The 15,320-nt window shown below is 49.0% G+C and overlaps 1 protein-coding gene across 3 annotated transcripts in view; it reads left to right on the top strand.

The window, feature by feature from the left end:
* The first annotated feature begins 9,851 nt into the window (after positions 1–9,851).
* PCDH19 (protocadherin 19) overlaps positions 9,852–15,320 on the top strand; it is a 114,180-nt gene continuing 108,711 nt past the window's right edge. For 2 of the 3 annotated variants that reach the window (XM_033201541.1, XM_033201542.1), the window contains exon 1: positions 9,852–12,077. In XM_033201541.1, the coding sequence (XP_033057432.1) occupies positions 9,931–12,077 (2,147 nt within the window). In that variant the 5' untranslated portion in view covers positions 9,852–9,930. Of the gene's footprint in view, positions 12,078–14,839; positions 14,980–15,320 lie in introns of all 3 variants that reach the window. The other variant, XM_033201543.1, reaches the window with a different exon arrangement.

The raw sequence follows: 15,320 nt of genomic DNA on the forward strand, positions 1-15,320 counted from the left end.
ATTAGGCGTTATGGATTCTCTTTTAACACTTGTAGGTGATTACTGCTGCTGGGGTTTTAATATGGTGGTTTCACAGACTATGAGATCAAGTTTGTTGTTCTATTAAAAATAACTATATGACTTTCCATCCTCTCTACATTAGGAACAGAGGTCTGGGGAAGATGTCTTCATATACATCGCATTGAAGAAAAACTTTCTATTTCTTTTTCCAGATTACCCTGATCTCTGCTATAGAGCAAGCAATTTGATTACCTTGCTAGCGTTCACTTATATTGCATGACTAACAACATTATTAATAGCTAAAAATTATTCGGGTCCTTAAAGATGCAGTCACTATTCTTCTCTCAAAGGTGTCTTACAGCAGGAAATTCTAGGCTGATTTTAAATGTGTTTTCCATTAATTTAATCAAGCCAACTTTTGCTTCCCTACAATGGCACCAAGAATGGAAGGGCTTGCCTGTATCTTTCACTGCATCCTCCATGGATGGAAGAAGTCAGGCCTGGACTTTCTTGCTTCACATCTTGAGGCTGAGTCTGTCTTTCCCACTTTACCGTTTCTTCCTGAATGACCCTGTTCTTGACCCTAAGCATGCAATCTGAGCGCTGAGTGGGGGTGGAGTGGGGGGAAGATGTTCTGGAGCTCAGCAGATGGATCCCAAGAGCACAATGGCTTACCAGCCCTTCTGTAATTGTTGCCAAAACGCCTTCCTGTTTTCAAAATTGTTTCGCCCCCTGCTCCTTTGTTTTGCTCTGCTAGGAGACTGCAGTTCTGATTTTGCTAGGAACCAAATCTGCTGTTTCAAGGAAATGCAGCTGCTTGCTTTGGTGGGTGGCTTGAAAGAGGGAATTTTTCTATCCTCCCTCCATAACCTCCTTCCCACCCCACCCCCATGTGAACTCCACTGGCTGGCTCATCATCTCATGAAGCATTGATTTTAGAAGCTGACTATTTGCTTTTGATTGTTTGGCTGGGGCTGCAACAAAGTCATTGATGGATCTCATTTTGAGCTATCATTCTGTCCACTCTCTTCAGTCAGGCTTCCAGAACTGATAGCCTGTTCTCCCAAATGAAACTGCATAGCCAGACAGCGAGGCTTTCTCAAGTTCCACCATTTCCCGGGCAGAGAGCACGCAGAGCTGCACAGGCCTCAAGCTGGGCCACTGTCCTCTATGACTGTTAGTTTTCTTACTACCCATCAGTAGGTACAAGACTTAATTTGATCACTGCTGCCTAGGTTGCTATCTCTGGGTGGATATGGCCTGCTACTGATGTCACTGCATTTTGTGATCTTTGCTAAAAGAGATCAGTCAAGCTCAGCCCAGCTGGTATCTCCTGTAACACAGGACACTCTCCCTAACCCTCTCAACTCCCAGCTTTTGGAAGAAAGGTCACTGGTCCTCTATGGCCATTCTGGCTCCAGCCGGAGACAACAGACACAAATTAATAGGCTTTCCCCCAAGTCCAGTACACCAATATGCAAACTCTTGGACCCTAAAACAGGATGTTTTCCCAGGTGGCAAGTCATTGTTTTCTTCTCATTCATAAAAAGGTACATAACTTCCATGCTGCTAAAATGATTTTTCTGTTACTTCTGTTCTGTCTGTCCCCTTTGTGGGGCTCTCTCTGCCTCCTTCTGGGATCTCCTTCTTTCAGTTTATTCTCCACTGCCCCAAGGCTTGTCAACCTGAACAGATACTGTGCCTTGTGCTGTTAGTGGCATACGTGACATGCCTTTGGTACTTATATTGCTAGCCCAGGTAATGTAACTGCAGCTGTCAAACTGGCAGTTCTTCATGTTTATTAGTTTCTTTCTTTCCCTTTTAAGTTGACATTAGCTAAGTAGCGAGTTTCCTCGTTCAGTGAAAAATCAGTTAGTGGAGCAGCTGGAACTCCCAGGGAGCTATGCTAGGCCTCTCCTGAATTCTAGGAGAAACTTGGGAGGAACCAAGAGCAAATCTAGGCCCAGCCTGGTCACTTAGAACTAAAGAGTATACAACAGATTTGGTGCCTCACAAAGATCATCTTTTGCCCAAGATACCAAGAGAAGCCCAGGAAACTGGCTCATCAGACTGACTTTTGTATTCTTCTGGCTATTACTGTTCATTTGAACTTAACGCAAAAGGGTACTATAGTGTGGAGCTCACAAACTCACCTCAGCTCCAGTACTGTATACCTCAAGGTCTTCAAAGATCTGGTTTGTTTTCTCCAATCTTGTGGATATCTCCAAAAAGAACTCAGCCTCCTATAAGATCAAGCAACCAGACAGGTATTTATTTTTATTTTTTAATTTGGAACGCTGATCTTCAGGGCATATTCTATAGGGCTGATATTTTGGCCAGGGCTCTTTTAACCCGCAACCATTCCTTTCAGTGATAGTTCTGCTTTCTTCTTGCCCCACTTGTACTGCTTCAGAAATAGCAGAAGAGACTGTGAGAGAAGCCTAGGGTGGGAGTCAAAAGCTGAGCCCTAATCAGAAGCTCCATCTGAGGGAATTACACAAGGTATAAGGTGCCTGGGATCCACCTACTAGGTTGCAGCGTTAGAGGCTGGGGATATAAGTACAGAAAGAAAAAAAAAAAAAAAAAAGGCTTAGCCTTGGCCTAAAACAGTGCATCCCAAGTGAAAGTCTGCTCACTTTCAATTACGTATTCTTTGTATCATTGTGGTTCATATTTCAGTGGTTTTTGAGGTCTCCAATTTGGTGATAGTTTTTTTTTTTCAAGCTGTCAAAAAGCATTTCCTCTAGGGAGCTGTGGAATGTCACCCTTACCCTCCTCCTTGGGATGAGGGAGTCAGCAGTGGGAAGGCTGGCCGTGATTTAACCAGAGTGCCTTTGAAGGGAGAGCTTTCTGTTTTCAAAAGTGGTGATGGGGGGAGTAACAGCTGACATGAGGTTGCACCTAGGAAACCAGCATTTGGGGTCCACTTGGAGAACATTCACATGAAAAGATTGAGGCAATAATGCTGAGAGCCCAAATGGTGCTGTCAAAACATCACAGGTGATCACTGCAGGGCAGTACAAAAGGTGTTAGAGAGCAGTGTCATTTATTGAAATGTATCTGCTGATTTAGCGTTTGCTAATTAAATGGTCCCTATGATGTGTGCTTATTTAGGGACAGTTATGAGTTTGGCAGCAGCAGGGGTTTGGTCCTGTGGGAAGTGCCATTCCTAAAGGGAGGGGATAAGGCATGGAGGGAGTTTGGACGTAACTTGTTCAAGGATGCTGGCCTTGTCAAAATGGGAAGACATGAAGTGATTAATAACTTTCTCAGTCTCTTTTTCTCCACTGTCCCACACATCTCTTGTGTTTCTTGGAAAAGGCAGGCATTGGGGCCATGGTGAACAATTTCAGCACTTAAGGAACACTTTCTCTACTTTGTTTATCTGCTACAGCTCCCTGCTGTTAATTGTTATCCTCTGTCACAGGGTAGGAAAGGGGGTGGAGTTTGAGAGGAAGAGAGGGAAAAGTGCGAGGGACCTCAAAGGTTTTTCTTGGCCTCTGTCCTAGTCTTCTTGGTGTTTCAGAAGGGTTAGAAACAGCATCCAGGATAATCCCACCCCTGCCCAGCAGGTCCACATCCCCAATTGCTGCTGTTGATGCCTTTCCTTATACTGTCTGGGATAGTGGCCGGGGAGGCGGGAAGGGAGGTAAGGACTATCTAGAAATTGGGCAATCTTTGTGGGCAGAAGAGAACAGAATTTTAGGAAGCTGTCAACATGATATATCCCATCCTAGTTTCTCCTCTAGGAAAATTTATAGTACATAGAAATACATGCTGTTATTAAATTAATCAACTGCATATTAAACTACACAAGGGCAAGGTCCACTAAAAAATATTATCAATCCTTAACACAATGCTGGACAAAAAGCCAACACTTGCTGATCTCACAAGGGAAGTGGTTGAGTTTTGTGTAATGAGGTCATCTTGGAAAATCGTTGAACTGCTCTGCAACTCTGTTTCCACATCTGCAAAGTGTCTTTATCTCCCAGGGATATTGTAAAAATTAAATAAGAGGATGACTTTAATAATGACACTTTATAGGTTTTCTTTTTTTGCCATTTCCTCCATTTTCATTCTTTGATATTCTCTTCTCTAGGCATTGTAACCTAAGTAAGGAGATCAGATATACAGTCAGAAGGAGTTTGATTGAATTTGCTAATTTTAAAATCAAGTTTTTCTTTCTAAGAGAACCTCATCAGGCAGCTGGTCAAACTAGTTGGTGGAATGGGATTCCCATGATATGCAATGAAAGCCAAGCTAGAAGATTACTCAGTTTTCTGCAGCCAGGGCAAAGAGAAGGGGGCAAAAGGGAAGAGGAGGAGGAGGAGGAGGAGGAGAGAAAGAGAGAGACTGGAGTTATTTGAAGGCTAATCTCTTTTGAGCTTAAAGCAAACATTAAAAAAAAGCACATCTCAGGCTAGGGCACAGTGGTTTATGCCCGTAATCTTAGCACTTTGGGAAGCCAAGGGAGAAGGATTGCTTGAGGCCAGGAGTTTGAGACCAGCCTGGACAACAGAGAGAGACCCTATTTCTGCAAAAAATAAAATGAAAAAAAAATGAGCCAGGTGTGACAGTGCACACCTGTATAGTCCTAGCTACTCAGGAGGCTGAGGTGGTAGGATCGCTTGAGCCCTGGAGTTTGAGGATACAGTGAGCCATGTCTGTACCATTGAACTCTAGCCTGGGCAACAGAATGACACCTCGTCTCTAAAACAACAGAACAAAACAAACACATCTCAGAAAGCTTCCTTAAACTTGTCAGAGTTACAGTCCCTCATATACTGGTATCTTGGTTCCTACCATTACTTTTTACTTTTCTGAACAAAACCTTTTGCCCTACCCTTATCAAGCTTAGGAGAACAAGAATTAGCTTCACATACTGATTTAAAAGTAAGATTTCTCCCATTTTGGTCTTCTTTTATTGCCTTTCAGCATGATTTTAGTGGCATGGATGACATTTTAAAGACAAAAAAAAAAAAATCTCTTTACCAATTTTGATGCTGGCCTCTGTGGAGCTGCTTTGGCCTGGAGAGCAGCTGTAGGCGGCAAAGCACCATAGTATTTCTTAGTAGCTGTTGGATAAAAAATACTGAGGATGGTCACTAGATGGCCCTCTTGTGTCTCTAAAGAGGCTGAGGAGGCGTGGCTCCCTTCAGGATTGAAGTAAAGGGAAGCTAAAACGAAGAGAACTTTCTTGTTTTTGTTATCTACATGCAGAACGATTTTATTCAGTTAGTTAATAAATTCCTGATCATGAAAGTGTTTTGGGCTACTCATTTAGTCAATGGCATTGTTGGAGTGTAATGATCAAGTGTGCCTATTAGAAAAAAAGAAATTCTGAGGGCAAAGGCTGTTGTTAGGATTATCTGTAGAAATAGACCGGGGATGGAAGAGCTATCTTGTGTGTGGGGGTGGGGAAGGCTGTGTAACTGTCACTTTGAGCTTAGGGGTGGGGAGGAGATAATAGGAAAGAAGGAAAGCATAGGCACACGCCCCTGCCTCCCTCAGCACCTGGCTTGTGCAAAAGTGGTTTGGTAGCTGGAAGTACTTGGATGCTCTCCTTGGAAAAGAGGGGTGCCTAAAGTGTGAACAGCGAGCAGGAACCTGGGAACACGGTGGCATCGCCTTAGCAAAGAGCGTTTGTCTTTGCAAATGCAGAACATGTCTTTACAATGTGATTGCAATTACGAAGGTAATGACATTGTACATGAATTGAATTCTCCTATTTATCTTTAAAAGACAGCAGAATATAGACATTCTATTAGCACTCCCTAAGGTAAGAGGTCTGCAGTCTTCTTATCTTGTTGTGTGCATCTTTTCGGATGCTACGACAATGTTAATCATTTTACCTGAGTAATTCTTCCATTTCTCGTTACCTGGGGGATTGTTAATGGCCGAGACTACTTCTCAGACTCTTTGCTCCCGCTCAATCAAGCCGTGGAGGCGCCAGTTTACTTTTATTGATCAGTGGGTTCCTGACAGCCTTCGCCACAAGGAAGCAGCATCATCCTTTTTTAACTTAAAGGGGGAACAGATCGCCTTAAAGTTTACAGCTAAAAGCTTCTAAGCATAGCATGCAAACATTTTAGCATGCTGCTAATTGTTCTGTTTAAATAGTCCAAGCAATATTTTAGAAAGCTGCCAAACGCCGAATTCACATCCCGTGATCAGATAGCAAACCCATTTCAAATGCCTTTTTAGGCCTTTTTAATTAGACCAAGATGCACTTCATTCCCATGCTCTGACATCAAAGGTAAATAACTGTGATAAATCAAATGGAACCCTTCCTTTCGCGGAGCCCGCGAGGTACGTCCACCGCTGCCTGCCATGTTGTCATTCTCTACTACTTGCCCATTTCTCCAACGGTGTCTGGAGAAAACCGGGAGGGCCACCGGGCTCCCTTGAGCCACCATTCTGGTGTTCACCCGCAGCTCTAAATGACCAAAATTAAATGAGACTCCTTGCAGAAGCATCGGTTTTCTCCCTGTTTTTCTGGGCCGAATCACATCCTAACGTGAAACAGTGAAACGACCCCCACGCGGAAAGCGGATCAGGCTCCCTACGCTCTCCCTTTGGCCTCGGCTGCACGTTCAGGGGATCGCAACCTCACTCGCGAAATAATTTCTTTCTGTAGGAGGAAACTGCCTTTCCCCTCTCCCACCGCCAAGGTAAAGGCTGCTAAAGTAGCTCTTCTTGGAAGGAAAAATATTTTAAAAAGCAGCTGGGTTGCTCTCCACTAAAATATGGCAGTTTTGAGAAAACCCATTATGTGTCCAAATGCCGGTTTCCTTTTCTTGTTTAACGCTTTTTAGAGGGCAAAAGTGACTCTCATGTTAAGTCCACAGGCTCTAGTCAATGTCGCTGGGCTAATTATGAGTTTGCTTATCCCACTCCCAAATATCCGAGACGACTCACTCAGAAGACATTTTTACTCTTCCAAGAATTGTGAATTCAGAAGCAGCTTCCCCACCTTCTACGAGGGAGAAAAAAAAAACTTGTTTAACGGGCATATTTTTGATTCTTCGCCGCTGGCGACCTTAATTAAAAGCCTCAGAGCCCGAGTGAGGAGGAATGCCCCGCTGCCCCCAGGGAGCCTTCAGTGCACAAGGCAGGATGAGCTTGATGTCAGCCCTGGCCATGCCGGCCTCCCGCTTCCCATACTGGCACATGCCGCAGCCACCACCGCCGCCCAAGTGGAGCTGGCAGCCCACTGGGACCGAGACCCCGCGGGAAGGCTGGGGCGCCCTGCACATCGGCGCCGGCTCCCAGCTGTCGGCGACCTAAGCGGACACGTATGGCGCGCCCGCCCCACAGCTCCTGCCCGGTTTTGAGCTCTGCTGGCTTGGCGCGGCGCGGCGCGGCGGCGTCCGCTCCACCGGCTCTTCTCAAACGTAGAGTTTATTTATAGGGAGCTAAATTCTCCAACAGGGTGGGGTGAGGGGCAATGAAATGTGTCCAGCCCCCTCCGCAGCTCATTCTCTGTGCCACATATCCCATTTGATTAACAAGCAACAGACAAGAGCGAACCGAACCAGGGGGCCCTGCTGGGAGTGCGGCGGGCAGAGAGTAGTGTGGCGTCTGCCCCGGGTGGAAGGATGGGGGTGACGGTCCGGGGGGATGGCGGCCGTGGCTCTCGCCTGATGTGAAGATGCACCGGCCAAAAGCTAGATGAATGACCACCTCAGGGGCGCTTTCTCCTTCCCTTTCTTCCTTCCACTACCGGAGAATGAGAAGAGAGGCAAACAAAAACAGACAAATTTTTAGGGTGAAGAGACAAGGAGAAAGAGAGGGATATAGATATAGATATAGATATATATATAGATTTATAGAGATATATATGTGATTACAATATAGATATTATATTCAAGATATGAAGATATGTAAGGAGTTAAACACGACAAGAGAATCATAACATCCTCATCTTTCCTGAAATCTCTGCAAACATGAGAAGCGCACAGTTCCCGGCGAGGCTCAGCCGCAGCGCCAGCACATCGCCTCCCTGCTCATTCCTGCCCCATTGCTCCCGCCTGGCCTGTCTGTCTGTCCTCCCTTGAATCCCGCCAGGGCTCTACCGGCCGGGGTACCACTTGGCCCCGCCGGTGTGTAAGTTTCCGTTTGGCCCCACCCCCCGCCACCCCCCCTCCCCTTGGCCCCGCCCCAAGACTGGAGCCCGCTGGGCGGCGCGCTGATTGGCCAGCGCCTGGCGTAGCCGGGCTCGGCAGCTCGAGCTCTCTCCGGCTTTCTCCAGACTCCGCCGCCAGTAGTTTGCGGCATCGGGAAGAGCAGCAGCAGCAGTAGCGGCGGCGGCTGGCGCAGCGCGGAGACGGACGAGCGGGCACAGACGGCAGCACAGCTCCCGTGCACCATGCCCGGCTTGCCCGGGAGGCACTGGCACCCGCGTCCCTAGCCCGGTGCTGGCCCTTGGCGCGTTGCGCTCCGCGGCATTCCGGCTGAGCGGATTCATCCGAAATCCTAAACCTCCTACCCCAAACCCATTGCCTCCTGCTTGCTCATACTCCACACTCACACTCCCCACACCACACACTCTTCCTCTCTCTCTCTCACACATTCACACACAGCCCGAGACAGACAGAGAAAGCGAGACAGACCTCCCGAGTGCGCGAGCGCCCGGGAGGGAGGGAGCCCAACGCAGCGCGGCCAGCGCCTCTCCGGGAAGATGAAATCAAGACTCTCCTGCAAGTAAACTTTGGCGGCGACAAAATCGTCGACTGTGGCAGCTGCTGAGGGGGATCCGAGCGACATGCAACTGAGCTAGGAGGGCTTCCTCCTGCGGCGGCGGCGGAGGCGGCGGCGGCCCTTGGAGCGACACCCCAGCCCAAACGGAGAGAGGAGAAGCACCCGGTACCCACGGCGGCGGCCCCGCCTCTCCTGGCCGGTACTGTTGTTGCCTCCCCTTCCCTCTTCCCCATTCCCCGCCACCCCAGGCCATTAGAAAGACTGGGGCTTTGATTTTCTTGGACAAATTGCCACCTCCCCGTTTCCACAAACTTGACGTGGAGGGTCGGGCTGCGTTGTTAACTTTGATTTCCTAGACGCAAACGCCCGCAGACCCTCAACTGCTCTGTGGGGGGAATTCCGCTCCCACCTCGGATCCTGGACAGATGCGCCCCCAAGCCCTCCGAAGCCAGCCTTAGCGCGAGGGAGCGCTCTCAAGCCCTGGCAGCCTCTCTCCCCTCCCCCTTCCTCTGCTGGCCCCGGGACCGCCATCCCGCTCAACCCTATGACCGGGTGCCCGTGGCGCTTGCCAGTAACTGACTCCCGCCTGTGACACCCCCTTTCTCCCGAACAGGCCTTGAAGAGGCCAGTGTGGCCCCCCCAGACCCCGGAGGGCGCATTCCAAGCGGGTACTCTCTCCGCAGTGAACCGGGAGCGCTGGGGGGAGGTCTTTGCGCATGCCAGGTGCACAGACAGCGAGTTCGCCAGCCTCAGTGCCGGTGCGCCGCGGCGGGCCGGGCAGTGCCTGAAAGGCTGCGCCTCCTCCGCCCTCTTTGCCTTCGCCTCAAGTACTATCTAGACTCAGCGGCGCGTCCTCCAGGCCGCGCAGACGCTGCCCGACCCGCAGCCCTGGGCGGCTGCGGACAGTCGCGCCCGGCTAACTTTGAAGGGGGAAAACTGAGTAGCCGGGCTGGAGGGAGGGGGCTCGGGGCCGCGCGGCGCTCCCTTGGCCCCTCGGAGCCCCCGGGGCCCCCGCGAGCCCCCGCCGCGGCCGCCGCAACCTCAGCATTGGAGCCGCCGCGGGTGTCCCCCGCGCGCCGCCGGGCCGCCCTGGGCGGGACTCCTCCCGCGGCCTCCGGGGCCACGGGGCGCGCGCAACAGGCGGCCCGAGCCGGCGGGAAGCTGGAGCGCCGACGGCGTCGGTCTCGGAGGGGTGTGGAGAGGCGAGGCCAGGCAGAGCCCCGCGCAGCCATGGAGTCGCTCCTGCTGCCGGTGCTGCTGCTGCTGGCCGTACTGTGGACGCAGGCAGCCGCCCTCATTAACCTCAAGTACTCAGTAGAAGAGGAGCAGCGCGCCGGGACAGTGATTGCCAACGTGGCCAAGGACGCGCGGGAGGCGGGCTTCGCGCTGGACCCCCGGCAGGCTTCGGCCTTTCGTGTGGTGTCCAACTCGGCTCCACACCTAGTGGACATCAATCCCAGCTCTGGCCTGCTGGTCACCAAGCAGAAGATTGACCGTGACCTGCTGTGCCGCCAGAGCCCCAAGTGCATCATCTCGCTCGAGGTCATGTCCAGCTCAATGGAAATCTGTGTGATAAAGGTGGAGATCAAGGACCTGAACGACAATGCGCCCAGTTTTCCGGCAGCACAGATCGAGCTGGAGATCTCAGAGGCAGCCAGCCCTGGCACGCGCATCCCGCTGGACAGCGCTTACGATCCAGACTCAGGAAGCTTTGGCGTGCAGACTTACGAGCTTACGCCCAACGAGCTGTTCGGCCTGGAGATCAAGACGCGCGGCGACGGCTCGCGCTTCGCCGAACTCGTAGTAGAAAAGAGCCTGGACCGCGAGACGCAGTCGCACTACAGCTTTCGAATCACTGCGCTAGACGGTGGCGACCCGCCGCGCCTGGGCACCGTTGGCCTTAATATCAAGGTGACTGACTCCAATGACAACAACCCGGTGTTTAGTGAGTCCACCTACGCGGTGAGCGTGCCAGAAAACTCGCCTCCCAACACACCCGTCATCCGCCTCAACGCCAGCGATCCAGACGAGGGCACCAACGGCCAGGTGGTCTACTCCTTCTATGGCTACGTCAACGACCGCACGCGCGAGCTCTTTCAGATCGACCCGCACAGTGGCCTGGTCACTGTCACTGGCGCTTTAGACTACGAAGAGGGGCACGTGTACGAGCTGGACGTGCAGGCTAAGGACTTGGGGCCCAATTCCATCCCAGCACACTGCAAGGTCACCGTCAGCGTGCTGGACACCAATGACAATCCGCCGGTCATCAACCTGCTGTCAGTCAACAGTGAGCTTGTGGAGGTCAGCGAGAGCGCCCCCCCGGGCTACGTGATCGCCTTGGTGCGGGTGTCTGATCGCGACTCAGGCCTCAATGGACGTGTGCAGTGCCGTTTGCTGGGCAATGTGCCCTTTCGACTGCAGGAATACGAGAGCTTCTCCACTATTCTAGTGGACGGACGGCTGGACCGCGAGCAGCACGACCAATACAACCTCACAATTCAGGCACGCGACGGCGGCGTGCCCATGCTGCAGAGTGCCAAGTCCTTTACCGTGCTCATCACTGACGAAAATGACAACCACCCGCACTTTTCCAAGCCCTACTACCAGGTCATTGTGCAGGAGAACAACACGCCTGGCGCCTATCTGCTCTCTGTGTCTGCTCGCGACCCCGACCTGGGTCTCAACGGCAGTGTCTCCTACCAGATCGTGCCGTCGCAGGTGCGGGACATGCCTGTCTTCACCTATGTCTCCATCAACCCAAACTCAGGCGACATCTACGCGCTGCGATCCTTTAACCACGAGCAGACCAAGGCATTCGAATTCAAGGTGCTGGCCAAGGACGGCGGCCTTCCCTCACTGCAAAGCAACGCTACGGTGCGGGTCATCATCCTCGACGTCAACGACAACACCCCGGTCATCACAGCCCCACCTCTGATTAACGGCACTGCCGAGGTCTACATACCCCGCAACTCTGGCATAGGCTACCTGGTGACTGTTGTCAAGGCAGAAGACTACGATGAGGGCGAAAATGGCCGAGTTACCTACGACATGACCGAGGGCGACCGCGGCTTCTTTGAAATAGACCAGGTCAATGGCGAAGTCAGAACCACCCGCACCTTCGGGGAGAGCTCCAAGTCCTCCTATGAGCTTATCGTGGTGGCTCACGACCACGGCAAGACATCTCTCTCTGCCTCTGCTCTCGTCCTAATATACTTGTCCCCTGCTCTCGATGCCCAAGAGTCAATGGGCTCTGTGAACTTGTCCTTGATTTTCATTATTGCCCTGGGCTCCATTGCGGGCATCCTCTTTGTAACTATGATCTTCGTGGCAATCAAGTGCAAGCGAGACAACAAAGAGATCCGGACCTACAACTGCAGGTAAAGCCAAGTTTTCTTTGTTTGTCTTGGATGAATAAGGTGTGTTTATCTGTGTCTCTGTGTGAAAATCCTGGTGCTTTTGTTTCCTACTTAAATGCATGCAGCATACTTGCAGTGCTTCTTTTTGTAGGGTGAAAAGTTTGTGGCAGTCCAAGTTGATCAATTCTTTTGATCTGACAATTTGCTGGAAGACAATCATTTAGTGTTTGAATGGATTCTGTCACATCATGATGATGAGCAGAAAAGCAATTACCATTTTAAAATTTGCATAGCTGTCTCCATGAAGTTATGGCAGGAAAAACAGAGGGAGAGAGAGATTGTTCATGTTTTTAGGAAAACCGCCAACTACCACAACTTGGTGTCTGGGGCACAGTGTTTTTGGGACAGGTACTGAATGAAAGGAGAGGGAGTGTTGGCAGCTACCCTGTCTTGTTGCAGTGATGAACTCTGGAGAGAGACTGGGAGTGGGAGTGTAAAATGGGAAAGGGAGATTACGGGGAGGAGATAACAGGAGTGTGTGGAGATGCAGGTGATTAGTGGTTTTTAGTTTATTCTTGGCTTGTTTTTTATCTAGTCCCCAAACATCTGGCTATATAAAGTGAAATTCTGTCAGGCATCTGTATGTTTTCAAATATCTGGTTGGTTGGTAGTGTGGAGACCAAACATCCCAATGAAGAACAAGACTTTGCATCCAGATGTTTCAGTAAAAATAGCAATCTTCTAGAGTTGATGATGCTTTCCTCTAATGTGAGGCTGTGTTGTGGCATTAAGATCTGGTTGCTACCAGTGGATGTCACTGTGGGCTATTGTGTTACAGTTTCTCTTGAAGTGTGTGCAGGATGTGTGTGTGTGTGTGTATGTGGGGGGCGGGGGAGAGAGGGATAGAAGGGGGAGGAGAAGGGAGAAAAGAAATGTGGAAGCACAGTATTTTAAAAAAGATTTCCTGATAAGCACAATAGAAGGTCTTACTGAACCCCTTTCTTACATTTGGATAGAGCACATAAGTCTAAGCATTTCTAAAATCCTAGAATCCAATTTAGAATAATACATGACATTTTTTTTTCCAGCAGTGTCTCATCGAAACAGTTGAAAAAAGTTGTTTCTTTAGTTTGCTGAAAATGAATGATGCTGCTATTTACAACCAAGGTGTGTGTGTGCTTTCCACACACCTACACATCAGTGTGTCTTTTGTGCCATTTGTGTCTGCATGTTAATCAGTCAAAATATGTTCCTGTAGGTTCAGTTTGTATTTGACACCGTCTGAAATGCACACTTCTGTGAATCAGAGCCCCCTGAATATGTAACAGCCATGCAATTATTGTTTCCCTTTTACTATTCTCTGCATTACACAAGTTAGTAGACAAATGCTAACCACACATGAATATCAATCAGGTGCCATAAAAGAGCAGCTGCAATGCCTCATAAATGCTTTAATCCTGTTACTAGTGAAATGGCCATGACTTTTCTTTCCTTCAGCACCAAGTCATTTCAGATGGAGAAATGGAAATTAATATTGCTCTTACCTTTCAAACCTGTGACTGCTAGTGGCGATTTTTATAGGAGAAAAATGTGGGGTCAATAAAATTTTATTTATATGGAGATAATTATGGAGAGGACTCTTTTTAAGCCATTTTCTCAGCATAAAAGTAAATGCATAAGATGCTTTCCTTGATGAAAAAGAAATTAGCTTGGAATAAAGATATTGAAGGCTTTGCCACCTCTTGGTGATGTATGAGTACAAGTGAGAGCCCTTTCTGAGAACTTGCGAAGGAGATGATTAAACAGGAGGAGAGCATCCGAATATTGAAAAAAAAGAGTAAATCTCAGTGCTCTCTAACTTCACCCAAATGTGTATTTTGTGAAGCGCTCTGTTTCCTGTGATGGTTTGGGATTAATGAAGTACAGTATAATTAAATAATTGGTCAATACAGAAAGGGCTGCACAATGAATGCTTCAGCTGAATAATTTGATGGGGCATTGCCAAACTCACTCATCTTGGGTAAACAAAATGATTAAAATTTCCCATTGATTCTGTAAACAGATTAGAATAGAAAATCAACCTTAGTACTAGGGTTTTGGGGATTTTATCTGCTCCCAAACGCCAGTAGTACCAGTTTGCCATCACTGCAAATCTGCCTGAGCACAGAGCGAAGGGGTGAGGGGAACTCAATTGCTTAGCTCTAGGTAGATCCTGGGGACAGAGCAAGAATTTGCCTCTGTAGATGTGCAGTCTCCCTATCTGCTCAGACTTTTTAGAAACCTAAAGTTCAGGAGCGTGTCTTTCCATGTGATTAGGCAGAGGTTTCTTTTGCTAAGCCTCTGCAGAACCTCTTCCTGAAATGCATTCATTTATGAGACTTGCGAGATGATCTGCAATTGCTGCTTGAATTGGGCTCCCTTTTTGTATTCAGACAATTAGCTTTGTCGAGTGAAAATAAGGCACAGTCTTTCCCTTGTAAAGATCAACCCGTATTATTTATTAACCCTATTGTTTTGCTGATTATTGCCCAGAAATCGAATTTCCAAAAAATAAACTGCATCATTATGTGCAAAGTAATAAATGACTTTGAGAATCTGGCTACATTTAAATGTATTTCTTTTGATAAGTCTCTTAATGCTTGGTGTCTTTGGTGCACGTTGCTGGGTCTGTGTCAGTGTTAATTAAATTGAGCTCTTTATGTTCCAGTTGCAGCACAGCTGCTTGTAGGTACACCTGAATGGAGAAGGATGCTGAATGCACTAACCTTTAAATTCCTTTGCAGTAATTGTTTAACCATCACTTGTCTCCTCGGCTGTTTTATAAAAGGACAAAACAGCAAGTGTCTGCATTGCATCTCAGTTTCTCCCATTAGCGAGGAGCAAGACAAAAAGACAGAGGAGAAAGTGAGCCTAAGGGGAAGAGGTAAAAAGGCATTTCCCCTCATTTAAATGGGTTTGGCTGTTAGATTTTTCTAGGAGAGGAGGGGGTCGGGGGGAGAGTAAAAGGGAACTGGGCTAGGGCAGGGAGGAGGGTGTGGAGGAGACGTGAAAGAATGGGGTCTGATCTCCTACCCCAGTCCAAAACTGATCAAGTGAGTCACAGAGGAAGCCGACTGAGGGCGTGTGCCACATGGCAAATGCCTGGAGGAACTGGCAAGCGGGGAGGCGGGGAGGCGGGTATTTTTTATCTTCCTCTATCTCCTCTTTGGTGACTTGCTTTGTATTTCACCTAGGAGTTCTTTTTGGTTCCAGGGAAGCTCCAGA

The sequence above is a fragment of the Trachypithecus francoisi genome, unplaced genomic scaffold, assembly GCF_009764315.1.
Source record: "Trachypithecus francoisi isolate TF-2019V2 unplaced genomic scaffold, Tfra_2.0 Lachesis_group6, whole genome shotgun sequence".
Taxonomy (NCBI): domain Eukaryota; kingdom Metazoa; phylum Chordata; class Mammalia; order Primates; family Cercopithecidae; genus Trachypithecus; species Trachypithecus francoisi.